General features: G+C 43.0%; 1 protein-coding gene across 12 annotated transcripts in view; it reads left to right on the forward strand.

Annotated features, from left to right (window-relative positions):
- The window catches only part of LMBR1 (limb development membrane protein 1), a 167,034-nt gene that overhangs the window by 34,805 nt on the left and 112,066 nt on the right, over positions 1 to 20,163 (forward strand). For 11 of the 12 annotated variants that reach the window (XR_011390276.2, XR_011390275.2, XR_016236925.1 and 8 more), the window contains 3 exons: positions 2,756 to 2,828; positions 5,206 to 5,245; positions 14,825 to 14,964. Coding sequence is in view for 7 of the 12 variants with exons in the window: in XM_002715020.6 (XP_002715066.1) it covers positions 2,756 to 2,828; positions 5,206 to 5,245; positions 14,825 to 14,964 (253 nt within the window). In the remaining 5 variants the exon portion in view is untranslated. The remainder of the gene's footprint in view (positions 1 to 2,755; positions 2,829 to 5,205; positions 5,246 to 14,824; positions 14,965 to 20,163) is intronic. The other variant, XM_089336845.1, reaches the window with a different exon arrangement.

The raw sequence follows: 20,163 nt of genomic DNA on the forward strand, positions 1-20,163 counted from the left end.
CTGGCTGCTGCTTCTCATAAAGCTTTTGCAGATCCTGCTGTCAAGTTAACTTCAAATGATCTGAGAATTGCAGGGCTCTGTTCTCGGACTTTTGTTTTCTGGCCATATTCACTCCCTAGGATCGAAATCTTACCTGGTTCCAGGACTTCGCCATTTGATGGTTCTCTTTCTTTTTAAAGATTTATTTTTTTTTATTTATTTGAAAGGCAGTTACAGAGAGAGGTAGACAGAGAGGTCTTCCATCTGCTGGTTCACTCCCCAGATGGCCGCAAAGGCCAGAGCTGTGCTAATCTGAAGCCAGGAGCCAGGAGCTTCTTCTGGGTCTCCCACGTGGGTGCAGGGGCCCAAGGACTTGGGCCATCTTCCACTGCTTTCCCAGGCCACAGCAGAGAGCTGGATTGGAAGAGGAGCAGCTGGGACTAGAACTGGTGCCCATATGGGGTGCCAGCACTTCAGGCCAGGGCATTTACCCACTATGCCATAGCGCCGGCCCCTCTTTCTTTCTCTTTCAAGATTCATTTGAAAGGAGAATTACAGAGAGAGAAGGAGAGAGAGAGAGAGAAAGAAATCTGCTGGCCGGCGCTGCGGCTCAATAGGCTAATCCTCTGTCTGCGGCGCTGGCACCCCGGGTTCTAGTCCCGGTCAGGGCGCCAGATTCTGTCCCGGTTGCCCCTCTTCCAGGCCAGCTCTCTGCTGTGGCCCGGGAGTGCAGTGGAGGATGGCCCAAGTGCTTGGGCCCTGCACCCACATGGGAGACCAGGAGAAGCACCTGGCTCCTGGCTTTGGATCAGCACGATGCTCCGGCCGCAGCGTGCCAGCCGCGGCGGCCATTGGAGGGTGAACCAACGGCAAAAGGAAGACCTTTCTCTCTGTCTGTCTCTCTCACTGTCCACTCTGCCTGTCAAAAGAAAAAAAAAAAAAGAAAAAAAGAAATCTGTCTGCTGGTTCACTCCCCAAATGATTGCCGTGGCTGGAGCTGGGACTGAAGCTGGGAACTTCATCAGGGTCTCCCATGTGGGTGGCAGGGGTGCAAGCATTTGAGGCATCCTCTGCTGTGTTCCCAGGTGCAGCAGCAGGGAGCTGGGTTAGAAGTGGAGCAGCTTGGACTCGAACTGGCATTCATATTGGATGCTGGCATCGCAGGCAGCAGCCCCTGGTTCTCATATTAAAAAAAAATTCTCGCCGTCTAGCTGCCCATTCAGCTTCACCACCTTTGTGAATAATAGGTATTTCACATTCAACAGTGCAAGTTGGGCTTTTAATTTCTCTTCCTAAACTACGCCTTTGTAATCTTTCCTTACTCAGGCCAAGAACCTTGTGTTTATTCTTGCAAGCCCTGTCAGGTTTGCTTTGAAAACATACCCAGAACTTGATCACTTACCACTTTCACCCCCCAGTCTGAGTGACCTCTCTTCTGGATTATTTGCAGTACATTCTTTCCTGATCTTCCTTTCCAGGCTTCTGTCCTTGACCCCATTCTAGTTGGTTTTCTACATAGCATCTGGAGTGAGCCTTTTGCCCAGTGTTAGATGGTATCACCCCTCTGCCCAGAATCCTGTGGTGGATTGCCGTCTCATTCAGTTAAAACCCAACACTTAGTTGTACCAAGTCCTGTGTGGTGGCTCCCATTACTGCCTGACCTGATTTCTTAATTCCCCCCACTTGTTAGAATACACCAGAGCTGGGGCTGGTGCCGTGGCTCACTTGGTTAATCCTCCACCTGCGATGCCGGCATCCCATATGGGCACTGGGTTCTGGTCCCGGTTGCTCCTCTTCCAGTCCAGCTCTCTGCTGTGGCCCGGGAGAGCAGTGGAGGATGGCCCAAGTGCTTGGGCCCCTGCATCCGAATGGGAGACCAGAAGGAAGCACCTGGCTCCTGGCTTCAGATTGGCGCAGTGGCGGCCATTTGCGGGGTGAACCAAGGGAAGGAAGAGCTTTCTCTCTGTTTCTCTCTCTCTCTCTCTCTCTCACTGTCTATAACTCTACCTGTCAAATAAATAAGGAAAAAACAATAGGCTCCTAAAATTAAAATATAAAAAAAAATACACCAGAGCTATTCCTGCCTCAGACCCTTGACACTACTGTTCCTTTAAGTTATCTTTTACTTACTTGAAAGGCAGAGAATTAGAAAGCAGGTGAGACAGAGATGTTACCTGCTGGTTTATTCCCCAAATTGCCCACAGTGGCCAGGGCTGGGGCAGGCCAAAGCCAAAAGCCGGAAACTCAGTTGAGGTTTCCCACTTGGGTGGCGGGGACCCAGCTCCTTGGGCCATCACCTGCTACATCCCAGGGTGCACATTACCAGAAAGCTGAAGTTGGGAGTTGAGCCAGGACTCAAATTCAGGTGCCCCATAGGATGTAGGCATTGTAGCCGCTTCTTATTCACTGTGCCAGTCGGCCTGCTCCATCTATCATCTGGCAGTTTGCGGTGCCAGCGATCTTCAAATGTTTTTGAAACTTTTAGTACATCTTAATATTAGGTAGGGGTATAGCCTGTTTTTTTATATTTCTACATGATTTTGGAAACCATTTGATGAAGTTATGCAAAGAAAATTGCTATTGGGCTTCCCCCCCATAACGGTATTAAACTGGGCTAATTGACTAATCGGTGTAAATTAATATTGACTTTATATTAGGAGAATGTCATTGTATCTTCTAATTTAAATCCTTTCTTCCTACAAATACCAAAGGTATGTCTTCTGTTAGCAGAAATTTTGCAAAATATAAATGATCTGTTAAATTTGTTTTGTTTCAGATATGTTTTCTTCTTTTTGCCATTCTCTACATTGTTTCCTACTTCATCATCACAAGATACAAGAGAAAATCAGGCAAGTGGAAACGTTTTAATTAAAACTTTGCTCCTAGTGCCAGATGGTCTAGGCCTGCCGTACAGGATGTGTCAGCGCACTTGTGGGCCATGGCCTGTTGACTGGGCCGGTGATTGAAGTAAGCAGTTGCCTGGTCCCAAGAGCACTAAAAATAACCTTCAGGGAATTTGACTACTCTTAGGGTCACCTTCTTAGAGCAGACTACTTGTTTATCACAATTCTTAGGTGCAGCTAAGAATAGTGCAGGACTGTTGAGTATCTGAGAAATTCCATAGTTTCTGAGGGAGTTTGATTTCTGCGACTGGCCCTGACTTTGAGCACGCTTTCTCCCCCACCCCATCCCTTCTCTGATTACTAGAGTTTATTTTTCCCCTCTAAACAGCATAGAATTTGTAGTCTCTGTAATACTATTTACTCTTCCGTTACATAATATTATTTCATATATTTCCTTATCCAGCTAGAGGGCCTTCTGTATTCCTTCTTAACAATGAACTTTGTGCTGCTTAGTTTGCAGATTTTTAGGTCAAAGTTTTATAAGTACCTAAGCGATTGCTTTTCTGCCTTCTGTTAAATCTCTGCCATTTTTAAAGAAATCTCAGGGTTTTCTACCTGTTGTGCTGGGCTAATAGTAGGTGTTATATGAATACTTAAGTATTTCATGTATTAATAATTAGTTGGTATTGATAGTACCAATTAAAATTTGTCAAACTTTTGGGAGAAATAAAGAAATAGCACTTGCTCTAGTGTATTACTTTAATACTATTACTTGGCTCTATGCCTACATTGAAATAGTCTTTGGATTCTGTAATTTGAAAATTTTAAAGACTTGAATATTCAAGACAGAATCTTAGCTATTTTTAAAGACATTTTGGCATGGTTTCATAGACTATGGGTACAACAAGAAGAGGAAAAAGAATGAATGGGGGCCGGCGCCGCGGCTCACTAGGCTAATCCTCCGCCTAGCGGCGCCGGCACACCGGGTTCTAGTCCCGGTCGGGGCGCCGGATTCTGTCCCGGTTGCCCCTCTTCCAGGCCAGCCCTCTGCTGTGGCCAGGGAGTGCAGTGGAGGATGGCCCAGGTGCTTGGGCCCTGCACCCCATGGGAGACCAGGAAAAGCACCTGGCTCCTGGCTCCTGCCATCGGATCAGCGCGGTGCGCCGGCCGCAGCGCGCTGGCCGCGGCGGCCATTGGAGGGTGAACCAACGGCAAAGGAAGACCTTTCTCTCTGTCTCTCTCTCTCACTGTCCACTCTGCCTGTCAAAAAAAAAAAAATAAAAAAAAAAAAAAAAAAAAAGAATGAATGGGTATGATAAGCAGGAACGTTAGAGATATATAAAGATGACTTTTAGGATACCCAAAGAGCTGCAAGTAGTGAGGACCCAGCACCTGGCTGGTAGTGTGTTGGAAATATAAATGAAGGATATGGAGGTACTAAAATGTTCAGGACTTGACGGTTGACTCGATGTGGGTATAACAGTATAAAATAGTATAAAAATGAATCATGACTATGTGTGTATATATATATATTCTGTACTCCTTTTGTCATAAAACTATTTGGGGCAGTTTATAATTAAGTATGGAGATTGAACTAACAGAATGGTCATTGACTCTGAAGCAGTTAGTGTCCAGAATTCCCGAGGCCTAGGGGGAGTGGGCCTTTGAGGACAAGGAGGGGCCGGGAGTGTTTTGTTGTGCAATTGGGTATAGTCTCTTTAGTTGATAAGTGTATGTGAGAAGATAAAAGAGATGGCTGACATGAGAGAGGAAGAGAGGAGGGTGCCTGGGTATCAGGGTGAAGGCCATCTGCTACTAAAAAAGATACTCAGAGTTTGATATATTTGTTTATAATTTAAATAATTATGAATTGCTGAGGCAGCATATTCAAGGTGGTTTAGGATGATCCAAGAGAACCTTGTTATTACAATTACTAGTGATGAACTCAGATTATAGAAAATTAGATGAGTTTTTAAGATTCTGAATTTTAATTTATAAGGAAAACTTATTGGCTATTGTCAGTAAACAGATTTCACTTATTAGCAGTTTCATGTAACATCATATAGCGGTATGCTTCATGGTGGTCCTAAAGTTCTACCAAGTGTTATCTTTTTGAACTAAATATTTGAAAATTTTAAATTTTATATGGTAGTTTTGTTAATCAGGAGTTTTGATTACTACAAAACACTCTAGTCTCTAACCATGTACTGTTCTGTCTGATTTAATGAGATTTGAATTTGGATTTGTTTTGAAATAAATGCAATTATATTTGAAAGTTCTTCATTTCAGTAGTTGCTTTTTAATATGTTTATATTTTAAAATAAATTAATGAAACATTTTGTTGAAAGATAAAGGAATATTAATGCCTTGAACATTTTTGCAGATGAACAAGAAGATGAAGATGCCATAGTCAACAGGATTTCGTATGTATTTAAAGTTTGTTCTGTTTCCAATTCTGAAATCATTCTTGAAACTGAATCGAATTTTTTGATAGACTATGAGACAAATTTACCTTCAGTATTACAACATCTTTATTGGTATTAATCATATAATTGAAAAGCACATATAGGCAAATACATATACATAGATAATTGAGGACTATCTCCTGTTGAAATTTGCTTGTTTACAGAACTGATGGATTTCATCATCAGAGGATTTAATGAGGAGATAGGCTTACATTTAGGAAGATTTCTGGATCACAAGAAGGAAACTCTTGAGTTTTTGGATGGTCTGCTGAGAAGACTGTGCTGGTCTTAAAGGCAGTAGACATCTCTTCTGGTTAATTGACTGTTTACCTGCTGCGAGGCAGGGAGGTGAGCCCAGACTGTCCAGTAGGTTCCTTATGTATGCTGACAAGAGATGGTAGAAATAGCCTTTACTTATTCTGAGGTATCAAACTGGATGAAAAGCAATGAATTCTTTTCCATTAGATTTTGATGGATTAAAATGTGAAAATATACAATGTACCTTCATAGGAAAGTATCTGAATGCCATAATTTTTATTGATACTTTAAATTTTTTGGAATAATTTCAAATTTTAGAAAAGTTAGAAGTTAACTACCAAGAACTTTTTCTCCTGAACTGTTTGGGAAGTTGCTGACTTGAAATTCCATCCCTTCAGGATTTTTTGTTAATATATAATTCCTTTAAACAGTACAGTCTCCTACATAGCTAACCAACAACCATCAAAATAAGAAATTAACATTGTTACAGTACCACTCATATCCCATTCAAACTTACAAGTGGGGTTAATGTCCTTTATAGCAAAAGGATCCAGTTCAGTATCATGTATTGCATTTAACTGTCATGTTCGTAAGTCTTCTTTAGATGCAAGTCCTTTTCAATATTTGAGTATCCTTGACCATGATACATCTGAAGACTATAGTCCAGTTATTTGGTTTTATCTGATATTTCTTCATAGTTAGTGGCAGGTTATACATCTTTTCCTGAGAAGAGAGGGATAACCGGGAGAAAAATCTAGGGAGAGGGGGTGAGGAAGGGAGAGGAGAAAGAGAAAGATTGCATGTGTTTACATACAATGAATGCTTTCACTCATAAAACGAAATGAAGTACTAGTACATGCTGCAATGTGGATGAAGCTTAAAAATATTATGCTAAATGGAAAAAGACATAGAAAAAGGTCACATAGAATGAGTTTATAAGAAATATCCAGAATAAGATAAATGTATCCAAAGAAGATTGTTGGTTGCAAGGGAGGAGAGGGAGAATGGGGTGCAACCACTTCATAGATAGGGCGTTTTATTTAGGTGTGATGAGTGTGTTTTGAAACCAGAAAGAGGTGGTAGTTGTGCAACATTATAAATGGGCTAAATGCCATTGAGTTGTTCATCTTAAAATGGTTTAATTTTTTGTAATGTGAGTTTTACCTCAATAAAAATTACTTTCACCTAATTGACCTGAACAGGCCTGATATGATTGTTACCTGAAAAAGGAATATAAATGAGCCCTGACTTAGTAGATTTGGTAATTTAAAATGTTTAAAATGCCCTAGGGAAGTTGGATAAGAAGCAAAAACAGCTCTAACTTCATACTGGAAATTCTTGTTCTGTGGGTTTAAAAATTGGGCCCAAAAGTTGATGTTTAAAATTTATAGGATTAGGAGTCTTAGTTTTATTTCTAGCTTTATAACATTTGTGAAAATTCTTAAGTGAATCATGTTTTTTTCTGTCTAAATTATTGCTCCTTTAAAAACAGCAGTTAACTTCACTCACCCCAAAAAAGCTATAGTGAATCACAGACTGCAGAGAGGGCAGCTGTTCCTTCCACATGCAGATCTTTAGCTTGAAAAAACAAGGAGGATGCCTCTGTCCTCCCCTGCCCTCCTCTCCCCTCTCTCTCCATCTTTGTACGGCTTTTGGTTGTAGATCTACTTAAATGCACTTATAGATCAATAATTTATAAACAGGAACACATTACTTTGCCTTTACCCTTAAAAGTGTATTTACTGAAAATGTGGCCATGTACTATTTCCTGGCAGTTAAGTGCTCAGATGGAGGCTCTACTACTTCTTCTTTTACTTATTTATTTCTAAAGATTTATTTCTTTGTTTGAAAGGCCACACTGAAGAGAGGGAGAGGCTGAGAGGGAGAGGTCTTTGATCTGCGGGTTTAGTCCCCAAATGGCCCTAGTGGTCAGGCCTGGGCCAGGCTGAGGCCAGGAGCATGGAGCTTCATTCAGGTCTTCCATGTGAGTGTCGGGCCCGAGGCTTGGGTCATCCTTTGCTGTTTTCCCAGGTGCATTAGCAGGGAACTCGATTGTAGTGGAGCAGCCGGGACTCAAGTCTGTGCTCGTGTGGGATGCCCGTGTCACAGGTGGTGACAACCCGCTCTGCCACAGTGCCAGTCCCCAGGCTGTACTGCTTACCTGTTTTAGCAGAGCAGCTGCCATAGCATAGCCAAGGGGTTTGGGTGTTCCCATTAGGTGCTTTCTGTATTGTGGTAGTGTGTACAGAATGCTTGCCATTGTAGGAGAGGGAGGCATGGATGTGAGACGATGAATCTGCCCTAGTCTGCTCCCCTCCCCTCACCCCAAAGCCAATCGCTTTGGTTATCACTGTGATGGAGTGAGAACTGAAGGCTTAAGCTGATCCAGGTTCGAATTGTTGAACTCAAGATTAACTTGGATCCATTAGAGTCTGAGAAACAAAGATTCCTGTTCTCCATTGTAAAACAAAGCTCCCGTCTGCTCTATAATACTAGTGTGTGGATTAGATAGCATATATAAAAAGTCTGATTAGAGTAGGGTGCTTCACACACGAAGGTATGAAATCAGTATTTCCTCCCTCTTCCCCTCACCCTCTTGGCTTGCCTTACCTCCTCTCACGGAAGGGAGTTGAATAGTAAGCAATCGGGCTGTGCTTAACTGTGGTCCTCAGCCTTCGGAAGGGGTTGAGATGCGCTCGTGAGCCATCTGTCCACTGGAGAGGGCTGTCCGTGGTGACCTGTGTCACCACCCAAGTCAAATGGAAAGGTCTTCCCTCGGCCTTTCTCATCCCCATTTTAGAATCTGCCTTCAGTATCTCTCTTGCTCCTAAAAGGCTCACATCCTATGTTGTGTTTGTATCTACTGATGCCCCCAAATTGACTCCCTCTGCCCTTCACAACACATAGATTTTCTGAGCGCTGTTCTCAGCTAGGTATTTGATTTGGATTGAAGTAGTTGATAGAAAGATACAGTGTCTACTTTAAGGATGGCTTTTGAGCCTGTGCAACAGAGGAGGGTTTCCATGCAGGAGGGGAGGGCCTGGCATGGGCTTTAGAGTCCGAGGAGTAAGGGTGGCCCCACTTCGGTTGACCTATGCAGGGTAGGGAGTGCATCCCAGGAGGCTGAGGGAGGTGTCCATGCTGGAGGGGGCCTGTCGTGTGTGTTGTCAGAGTTCATCCAGGGAGGGAGAGTGTGCAGGACGGTCCAGAGTGGGGAGCCGCCTGATCACAAGGGGACATGCTGTATAGGCTGGGGTTGTCACTGTGCAGGAGATGGATTGCATGGGGGGAGGGGCTGATGCATTACAGAATGGGTCCCGAGTATCATTGGGGGAGAGGGGGACAAAGAAAGTGAACACTGAGTGTTGGGAGTGAACACTGAGGTGTTAGAACTTTCGGTGTGAGCTCATGTTTTTCAACATCTAAGGAATTACAGAATTACACGTAGCAGTAACTGTGTGTGTGTGTGTGTGTGTGTGTATGCAGAGCACATGCTGCATTCTCTAGCTGTAATTACTGAGAGTCCCTGGGGTAATGGCATTCCAATAGTAATGAATATCTCTAGGACTTAAATCTGCACTTCTGAATACAATTTCCCACTAAACAGAACCAGAGCTCCCTGGAGAAAAGGCTGCATGTGGGGCCAGGGTAGAGATCGGCCCAGGATCATTTTCTACAGCTTGTTGTGCAGGATGCAAATGTATGCTCAAAAGATGATGGGACACGTTGAAAGAAAACAGGATCCTTCAGGGGCTCTCACACCAAATTGGGGACATTTGAGCATTAAAATAAATAATAATTTTAGCGGATCCTAACTTAATGTAATAGAGTAATCTTGAAAGAAATCAGTAAATGAGTAAATTGAAAGTCTGCCAAGAAGCAGGATATTTTCCTAGTTGCAAACTTAACATCCCACAACATACCTACTACTTAAAGGGAAAATAATGATTGTGGCATGGGGAGCCCTGGCAGATACCACCTTAGCCAGTGATCAGAGAAAATGATCAATAATGGGGCAGTCAGAAGTCCTGAGGCAGTTGGTAGCCCATGGAGAGAGGCGTGAAGAGTCACTCCTGTGACGTTCCTGCCTGATGGACATGTCAAACTCCAGTGTCCAAGGCTGAATTCCTTATTTCCCCCTTTAATCTGTTCTACGTGTAGCCTCCTCCATCTTGCTCATATCAACTCTTCTTTTCCAGTTTGGTCCCTAAGCCTCAGAGTTGTCTTTGGTGCCTCTCTTCAACCCCAATGTCAGAAAGTCCTGTGGGCTCTGTCTTGAGAATCTGATCTTACCATCTTTTTTTTTTTTTTTTTTTTTTTTAAAGATTTATTTATTTGAAATGCAGAGTTACAGAGTAGTGGAGGCAGAGAGAGAGAGAGAGATAGATCTTTCATCTGCTGGTTCACTCTCCAGATGGCCACAATGTCCAGTTGCACGGATCAGGTGCCAGGAGCCAAGGTCTCCTATGTGGGTGCAGGGGCCCAAGGACTTGGACCATCTTCTGCTGCTTTCCTAGGCCATAGCAGAGAGGTGGATTGGAAGTGGAGCAGCCAGGACTCGAACCAGCACCCATGTGGGATGCTGGCACTGTAGGTGGTGGCTTTACCTGCTACGCCACAGCACCGGCCCCATCTTACCATCTTTATTACTGCCACCCTCATCTGAGGCCATCAGCTCTTGCCCAGTGGCCTTCTGACAAGTGTCTGTTCCCGTCCTTGTCCATGGTCAGAACGTTGGTTGGATCACGCCCCTCTGCGCAGAGCTCTGCACCACTGTTCATGCCACTCAGGGAAGGCTGCGGTGCTGCAGGTTCACAGATGTTACATAGTCTCTGCCTTCTCCACGGCCACACCACCTCTCCTTAGCCCTGAACTCAAACGCACCAGGAAACACATCCCGTTCTGTGAAAGGCTGGCCATGGTGTACTTTTTTTTTTTTTAAATTTTTTTTTAATTTAACAGGTAGAGTTATAGACAGTGAGAGAGAGAGAGATGAGATAAAGATTCCTTTGGTTCACTCCCCCAATGGCCGCCATGGCTGGCGCTGTGCCAGTCTGAAGCCAGGAACCAGGTGCTTCTTCCTGGTCTCCCATGCAGGTGCAGGGGCCCAAGCACTTGGGCCATCCTCCACTGCCTTCCTGGGCCACAGCAGAGAGCCGGACTGGAAGAGGAGCAACCAGGACAGAACCAGCACCCATGCACCGGGATGCTGGCGCTGCAGGTGGAGGATTAACCAAGTGAGCCACGGCACAAGCCCCAGGCCATGGTGGACTTGAGGGCCTTCCCTTTGTTTGTCTATTGAGAATCTTTTTTTTTTTTTTTTTTTTGTCAGATACCCCACTGGGCCAATTCTTTCATCCTGTTTAGTCCCCCCCGCCCAATCTCAATTTTTCAGCAAGGTGAACCCTGACAGCCATACTTAATGCTGAAACTTGTGTTTCTTCTCCCTACTTCACAATCCTTGCTATACTTTTCTTTCTGTCGCACTTACCATCTTCATTATACATTTACATATTTAGTGTTTTATTATTTGTTGTTTGACATTCCTTGCTCCATTATAAGTCCTTCAAAAACAGGAAAGCTTTTTTTTTTTTTTGAAGTTTATTTATTTGAAAGGCAGAGAGAGGGAGAGACAGAGAGAATGAGCAATCTTCCATCAATTGGTTCACTCCTCAAACAGCCACAATGGCCTTTGCTGGGCCTGTCTGAAGCCAGGAGCCTCCTCTGGGTCTCCCATGTGGGTACAGAGGCTCAAGTACCTGGGCCATCCTCCACCGCTTTCCCAGGCACATCAGCAGGGAGCGGGATCGGAAGTGGAGCAGCTGGGACCTGAACCGGCATCTGCAACCTCACCCACTATGCCACAGTGCTGGCCCCAGCTTGGTTTTGTTTACTGTTCTCAAGTTCCTAGAACAGCCCTGGCACAGAATAGTAAGCCCTGTTGTAAGCATAGTCAGAACAAATACTTACCCAGTGAAGCTGCTCCATCAGAAAGACTCGCTGAGTTTCAAAGATGTGCATCACCCAAAGTTCTGTGAGTGGTTCTGTTGACACTGCTCATTACTGCATAGGTGATTCTGAAGGTAACACTAGTCACTCCATGCGTGATCTTGATGACTGTATTGGTTACTCTGGGGGGGATCATGTCAATTCCACTAGTTAAGAACCACTGGTTTACGAGAGGTTACTGAGCCCAATTCATGCAGCAAGGGTTTACTAGCTACAGTGAAGGTTTAGGATGGAATGCTGGGACACCAACATTTTACAGCTGATTACGGTCTGAGAATGAAAAATTAGGAAGGTGGGAATGTTACAGAAGTTGAGGAAAGAATTTCGAGAAGGAAGTAGTGTTTATCTTTGTATTACCATTGAGAGTCAGGGTGTGGAGGGAGCTTGCCCTTTTTTTTTCTACTCTGAAATAGGAAACTCAGTCACTGGCCGGCAATGAGGGGCAGTGAGGCCGTGGTAAAAATGGTAAGATCTTGGCCGGCGCCATGGCTCAATAGGCTAATCCTCTGCCTTGTGGCGCCGGCACACTGGGTTCTAGTCCCGGTCGGGGCGCCGGATTCTGTCCCGGTTGCCCCTCTTCCAGGCCAGCTCTCTGCTGTGGCCAGGGAGTGCAGTGGAGGATGGCCCAAGTGCTTGGGCCCTGCACCCCATGGGAGACCAGGAAAAGCACCTGGCTCCTGCCTTCGGATCAGCGCGATGCGCCGGCCGCGGCGGCCATTGGAGGGTGAACCAACGGCAAAGGAAGACCTTTCTCTCTGTCTCTCTCTCTCACTGTCCACTCTGCCTGTCAAAAAGAAAAAAAAAAGGTAAGATCTTGATGATGGAGGTCAAGGAGAGGGGATTAGAGACTCAAGATTCAAGGATCCTGGCTCTTGTTTGCTTGAAAGATGCATGGAGTGTTAAAGCAGTTTAAGGTGATCTTATTGTTTTAATTTATCATCACTTTGCAAAGAAACTTCACAGTATGAGCTGGAGACTATGGCTTTCCTCACATATAGTCAACATCTGAATGTACACCCTCATCATTTGGGCAGATGAGGAGAGGCTCTGCCTTCCAGGTTAAATTAAGGAAATGGCCACAGATGTCATATTATGGAAAACACTCTGTTTCACCACCACCACAGTCCCAGAGTGTGTGGTACTCCTAAAGTGTAATTTTTTCTAAACTGCTGCATTTCAGAAGATGGCATTTCTCAGATGGCCCTGCAGTTCTGCAAGCGCATTTTCCTGCAGTTAAGCATGCAGTGACCTGTATTGTACTCTCCCCAGGCCTTTGTTTTAAGGATGCCCCTGCCAGCATTTAACTCCGTCACACCAACCTTTTATGAATGGCTCTTGCAGCATTTCCAAGACAGCCAGGGAAGATTTTCTGATATTTCATATCTCTAGGGTGAATCATAACACTGGAACTATAGTAGATTCTAATACACACACACACACACACACACACACTCTTAATTGAAAGAGCAAGCATTATAGTTACACTGAAGGCATTTTCAGGATTTTCTGGGTCACCCATGACTTTAACTTACCTGTTTTCCCCCATTACCCCGTCACCGCCTTACTCCTTTGGTCAGCTCTCAGGTTCCACTTTTTTATTTGGAATGCATTGGTTGGCCTTAATTGCTGGGCATGTGGCCAAGCATTGTGAAAGCCAAGAGGAGAGAGGAACTAATTTTACTGAGGGCAGCAAGGAGTGAAAAGTCGAGGATGCTTCACAGGGGAAATGACTTCTGAGGCGTGTTTTGAAGTTCATTTATGACTTTGCCATGCAGGTTGTCAGCTGGTACCCTAGGGAGAGAACAGACAGCACAAGGGCATGGGGCCCACGTATCCACTGGGGAGGGGGTTAGGGAGGTCTGAGTGTACGCTGAAGGTGTTGTGGTGAGTGAAAAGCCCAAGGAGGTACGTTGGAGTAGCTGCGTTGGCCTTGGACGGTAGGTTTGGATTTGATCTCAGCGTTAGCACCGGAGAGTGCTACTCTCAGGCTGGTTTCCGCACCTGACTGGAGAAGCTTGCTCGAGATCACTCGTTAGCTCGTCAGTGCCAGAGCTGCCTGTGGATGTGCAGATGCGGGCTTATCTGAGTGCTGTCCCCAGGAAAGATGGCGTCTGTTCAGCAAAACCACTTCATTTGTCATTGACTTACTGAGCCCAGGTTTCCTGGTTATTTTTGGCTTTTGAGAAGGACTACACTACTGTTGGTTGCCACCAGATGGCATTGGCCTCCACGTTTACTCTGTTAGAAGTGTATTTTGGGCATTTAGTATGATTTCCCCCTGCTTTTTCTTATATTTTTGTACATTTATTTTTACATTCTTCCCATACTACCTTTAGTGGAATGCATATTAATGTTCTATCTATGCTGCTGATGAAGTTCCCCTTTCCTTTGCCATTTTATTCTTTTAAAAGCCTTTTAAACAATTAAGTATCTGTTGTAAAATTTTCAGTTTGGAAATGTTTAACTGAGAAAGTAGAAGCCCTTTATGATCTCACTCTCTTATGGTGGTGTTACATACTTGTGTTACACTGTATTTTTATACCTCTGCTTTCTTGATAGTAAACATGTGTGCATTTGGGGAGGGGGAATGGGAAAGAGTGTGCATTACATTTATTGGCTGTAATTTTTTTTGTTTGGTTGAATTAATTTTTATATTAGAATTATTGTAAAATTATAATGTTTTAAATATTTTAATAATAAAGTATTATTTAATAGTTTCCTACTATTTACTATTGTAATTTATTTAATCTTTACATGTTTAAGAGATAGCAGGCCAATGACTTTGTCAGTTTTTTTTCTTCCTCTGAAATAATCACTTTAAATTAATGTGTTTTCATACTGCCTTCACAAGTATTTTTTCACCTAAAACAGTTTTTATATTGCTGCTAGCAAATATTGTCAGTTGTTAATTAGATGCAATTGTGAAATAAATACTTATATTTAAGAGGAGAATGAGACTTCAATTTATTCTTTGTATAATGTGTGAAGTACTTTGGTCTTCAGTGTATATATCTTTTAAGTCCTACTTGTTAGACTTGATGATACTTCCATAGAGCATGTAGTTTTAGAGTTCAGCTGGTTTAACTTCCAGTATCATATATATAAATATGATTATGTGAATACAATTTACCTCTGAACTACATATATTTAATGAAGTTCTTATATTAATACTGTTTTAATTAAAATTTTTAAGTTTATATTCCCTTAGAATTTTTCATAATCGTTGATTTTTTTCAAGTCACTAGTGATGCCGACTCTTTTCTCTTCCAGGTTGTTTTTGAGCACCTTCACTCTGGCAGTGTCAGCTGGGGCTGTTTTGCTTTTACCCTTCTCAATAATCAGCAATGAGATCCTGCTTTCTTTTCCTCAAAACTACTATATTCAGTGGCTAAATGGCTCCCTGATTCATGGTTAGTATCTGTTGATTAATATAATCATAATTAATATTTTAATTTTTTGCTGCACTGTGTCTTTAGATTTTTCTTAATGTTTTAAAAGATTGATTGATTGATTGATTTGAAAGTCTTCCATTCATTGGTTCACTCCCCTAATGGCCACAATGGCTAGGGCTGGGCCATGCTGAATCCTGGAGCCAAGAGCTTCATCCTGGTCTCCATGTGGGAGCATTTGGGTCATCTTTTGCTGCTTTCCTAGGTACATCAGCAGGGAGCTGGATTGAAAATGGAGCAGCTGGGACTTGAACCAGCACTCGTATGGGATGCTGGCGCTGCAGCATATTACCCGCAATGCCATAGCACTGCACCCTCCCCCAACCTCGCCCCTTGTTTTATAATTTGTAACTTATTCCAGTAAGCCATTTAGGTCCTTATAAAGTCAGAAACTGAGATTTTACTTAGCATTTCTATTTTTCATGTGAAAGACTTCCTTCTTTTACTTAATCAAGAAGCAGTTTTTATATTTACCATGATTTGACAAATTTTTATTTAATTTTTTTAATTTATTTGACAGGTAGAGTTATAGACAGTGAGAGAGACAGAGAGAAAGGTCTTCTTTCCCTTGGTTCACCCCCAAATGGCCGCTATGGCCGGAGCTGCTCCTATCCGAAGCCAGGAGCCAGGTGCCTCTTCCTGGTCTCCCATGCGGGTGCAGAGGCCCAAGCACTTGGGCCATCCTCCACTGCTCTCCTGGGCCACAGCAGAGTGCTGGACTGGAAGAGGAGCAGCCGGAACTAGAACCGGCGCCCATATGGGATGCCGGCGCTGCAGGCGGAGGATTAACCAAGTGAGCCACGGCTCCGGCCCCTTTATTTAAGAGAATTTCAGTGTATCTGGGTATGTCAGAAGAATTGAATTTCCGTGTAAGACCTAAAAAACAGCAGCCAGGGTGGGCATTGTGGTGCAGCAGGTTAAGCCATAGCTTAGAATACCTGTGTCCTATGTTGAGGTGCTGGCTACTGTCATGATCCAGCTTTCTGCTACAACATCAGGAACGTAGTCATTCCTCCCACCATACCTGCCCTCCTGCCCACTCTCCTACCCCTTCTCCTCTTCCTTCTCCTGTTTAGTCCAAGAAAGAAAAAGAAAAAAATAAAATAATAAAAAAAAAAAACTAAGAAACTGTTTCTCAGTAGTCTAGACAAGGGCTGTTCAATGTTATTGCCTCTCGAAGGTGATTTTGCTTTTTTCCCTCTTCCTCTTTTCCCTTCCTTCCTTCCCCTTTCCTTTTAGAAACTTAATTATCTTTAAAGAAGAACCCAAGAATGATACTTCTCTTGTGAGCTCTTAGACGTAACTATGAGACATAATAATATCCTTCATTTAATACACTAAAAGAAAGTGATTCTTGAGAACAAGTTTTATTATTAACTCTCATGATACAACTCTTTGGGGACAGAGGTCCTGCATGGGAAGTTAGTGCAGTGACTCTTGTTGTTTATTTAATAAATAATACTCTTATGTATGACATCAGTGATCACCCAAGGCTGTTGAAATGAGCTGACTCGGTTATGGAAAGCTTTTGGATCACTAGCTTGACAAGGCCATAAGCAAAGTGGAATTTCTCTCCTCCCTTCAGAGAAAAGTGCATCCTTCTTTGGTGGTCCCTTCTTTCCACTGAGGTCTCACTCACAGAGGTCCTTTATGTAGAACATTTTTTTGCCAGAGTATCTTGGCTTTCCATGCCTGAAATTCTCCCTTTGGGCTTTTCAGCCCACCAGAATGCCTTAAGGGCTGATTCTGAGGTCAGAGTGCTACTTGTCATTCTGTGAGTCTGCTGTATTGACTGTTTCCCATGTTGGAGCCTTCACTCCTGTTTTTTGTTGTTGTTGTTTTGTTTTTAATTTTACCTTAAAGATTTATTGATTTATTTGAAAGGCAGAGCTACATAGAGGTTCACTCCCCAGATGGCCACAACGGCTGGAGCTATGCTGATCAGGAGCCAGGAGCTTCTTCTGGGTCTCCCATGTGCGTGCAGGGGCCCAAGGGCTTGGGCCATCCTCCACTGCTTTCCCAGGCCATAGCAGAGAGCTGGATCAGAAGTGGAACAGCCAGGACTTGAACTGGCGCCTATATGAGATGCTCTCACTGCAGGTGGTGGCCTTACCTGCTAAGCCACAGCCATGGCCCCAACTCCTTTTTAATTCTATTATTATTTCCAAGTACTTTGTCCTATTATTTGATCACTTTAACACTTGATCCTATCTATATGGTCACTTTACCACTTGATCCTATTGCACATGTTTCTTAATTGGCATTTAATAGGTGGTAGATATTATGACTAGCATATGAGATGTTTTTTTATTCTGAAGAATTTTACTCTACATATCAGTGTGTGTATGCTAAACTATTTTCTGTCATAGGACATCTGCCATAATTAATTTTTGAGTGGTCTTAACATTTTATAATTGCCTGTTAGAATTGATTAAAGCTCCTAGAGATTTTTATGTCTTTCTTGCTCATTCTGCCCTTACACCCCATTTTATTAGTAGTGTTAATTTGTGTTATTAGTTATATGTTATTAGTTATAATTTTATTAGAGTCATTAATTATTGGTGTTATTAGTGATAATAGTCATAGATATATAACTTAAGAGCTATGATGGGTTAGATACATTTCTTTTTGAATACCAAAGGCAGATGTCAAAATCAGGATGCCTCATTTTCTAGATGGATTATCGTATGGATCTAAATTTTCCCCATTCCAAATGAAGAATCATTTTATAACAAGTGAAGACAGTCTTTTTGTGAAATAGTAACTTGAAAAAGAGTTGTCAGTGGAAAGAATTTGCTACATACTCAAATTCTTTCATCTCATTTTTTAAGGTAAAAAGTTTTTCAATATATTTGTTTTTTCCCCTTCTTACTAAAGAATCTTTGTGTTAATGGTAAATTATCCTTTTTTAACAGTACTTAAGCTAGTTTGCCATTTGAAATAGAGAAAATATATCAGAGATATCTTGTTTCTATTAAATTTGTAGTTTATGTCAGTGAATTTGTAGTTCCTGAGTTAACAAGGAAATGGAACAGTTTGCCTGTATAGTAATATTATAATTATGCTCCAGGGTTTTAAAATTATATATATATATATATATATATATATATATATATATATATATATAGTTTTTTTTTTTTTTTAAATTCAAGAAACTGAGGGAGACCAACAGAGTGAGCTCTTATCTACTGACTTACTCCTTATTTGCCTGTGTAACAGGCTGAAGCTGGGAGCTGGAACACAGTCCAGGTTTCCCATGTGGGTGTCAGGAACCCCACTGCTTGAGCCACTACCAGTTCGGGTCAGAGTCTGCATGAGAAGGAAGCTGGAGTCTGGAACCTGAGCTGAGTATTGAACTCAGATACTCTAATGTGGGAAGAAGCCTCTTAACCAGCATAGTTTTTAAAATTAATTAATTTTTTAATTTCCATTTGCTTGAATGAAAGAGCAGCAGAGAAAGAGCGAGTGAGAGAGAATAGTAGAGAGAGAGAGCTCTTCCATCCACTCATTCACTCCCTGAGTACTGACAACAGCAGGGTTGTGTCAGGAGCCTGGAACTCCATCTGGGTCTTGGACATGAGTGGCAGGAACCTGAATGAAATCCTGACATTTGCAACAAAATGGATGGAACTGGAGATCATTACGTTAAGTGAAATAAGCCAGACCCAGAAAGACAAATATCATGTTTTATTTGTGGAAGTTAATATGTAGTAAATATAAAAATTGGAAAAAATTAATACCTAAAAGCTAGCAGTAGAAGCTTCCTAAAGGAGCTTGAGTTGAAAGTGACTGTCCTTAGGTAGTGGGGTCTTGGAAGGAGTGAGCCTGAGTGAAGGCACCACTATTTTATGTCGTACGCCTTGTGGTATGTTTTGACTTTAAAATTAGGTACATGTATTGCCATGACAAAAATAACCATTTGGTTAAAAAGATAAGTGAATGGTGCCAGCCTGACTGAAAATCGTCATTGTAACACAGGATGAAAACGACTTGAGCTGTGTCTGGGCTTTTAGGTTTTGTAGCCCTGCTCAAGTACTGCCTGATCTCGATATGGGTTCTGGTTGACTTTTGGTTCACTTCAAGGGCTGCTGGGATTCATCAAGATGATAGACTAGCCCTGGCACCACGGCTCACTAGGCTAATCCTCCGCCTGCGGCATTGGCACCCCGGGTTTGAGTCCTGGTTGGGGCACCAGTTCTGTCCTGGTTGCTCCTCTTCCAGTCCAGCTCTCTGCTGTGGCCCAGGAAGGCAGTGGAGGATGGCCCAGGTCGTTGGGCCCTGCACCCGCATGGGAGACCAGGAGGAAGCACCTGGCTCCTGGCTTCAGATCGGTGCAGCACGCGGCCATGGCGGCCATTTGGGGGGTGAACCAACGGAAGGAAGACCTTTCTCTCTGTCTCGCTCTCTCACTGTCTAACTCTGCCTGTTAAAAAGAAAAAAATAAAAGGGAGGAGGATCAAGTAACAGAAAACAATCCTGGTATTTATTACTTGATAGAGTATGATTAATAAATATCACACAAAAGAAAAAAAGGTTTGTTTTATTTATTTGAAAGAGTGACATGGATGCTCAGACACAGATAGATCTTCCATGTGCTGGTTTACTCCTGAGATGACTGCAACACCTGGGGCTGGGCCAGGCTAAAGCCAGGAGCCCGGAACTCCATCTGGGTCTTCCACGTGGCTGGTAGGAGTCCAAGTACTTGTACCGTCACCCACTGCCCCCCCAGGTGCATTAGCTGGAACTCAGATCAGCAGCAGTGTTGCCAGGATCCACATGGGCACTCCAGTGTGGGGCACAGGTGTGCAAAGCAGTGTCTTAAACTGTTGTGCCACAATGCCTACCTCCTGGCAAAGATTTTAAAGTCTGCTTTAAATGCTGCTGAGTTTGTAGTTAAAATCATGACACCTTTATGCAATGTCAGGAGAACATAGGCAAATAATTCCAAACAAGTAATTCCAGCACTTTGGCAATAAATATTAACTACCAGCCATCGTACAAGAAAATTGTCAGAAATTCAAATAATAATTAATTTTTTTTTTTTTTTTTTTTTTACAGGCAGAGTGGACAGTGAGAGAGAGACAGAGAGAAAGGTCTTCCTTTTGCCGTTGGTTCACCCTCCAATGGCTGCCGCGGCCAGTGGGCTGCAGCCAGCGCACC

Source organism: Oryctolagus cuniculus, chromosome 7 (genome assembly GCF_051225735.1).
Source record: "Oryctolagus cuniculus isolate XC-2025 breed Fujian yellow rabbit chromosome 7, ASM5122573v1, whole genome shotgun sequence".
NCBI classification, from domain to species: Eukaryota; Metazoa; Chordata; class Mammalia; order Lagomorpha; family Leporidae; genus Oryctolagus; species Oryctolagus cuniculus.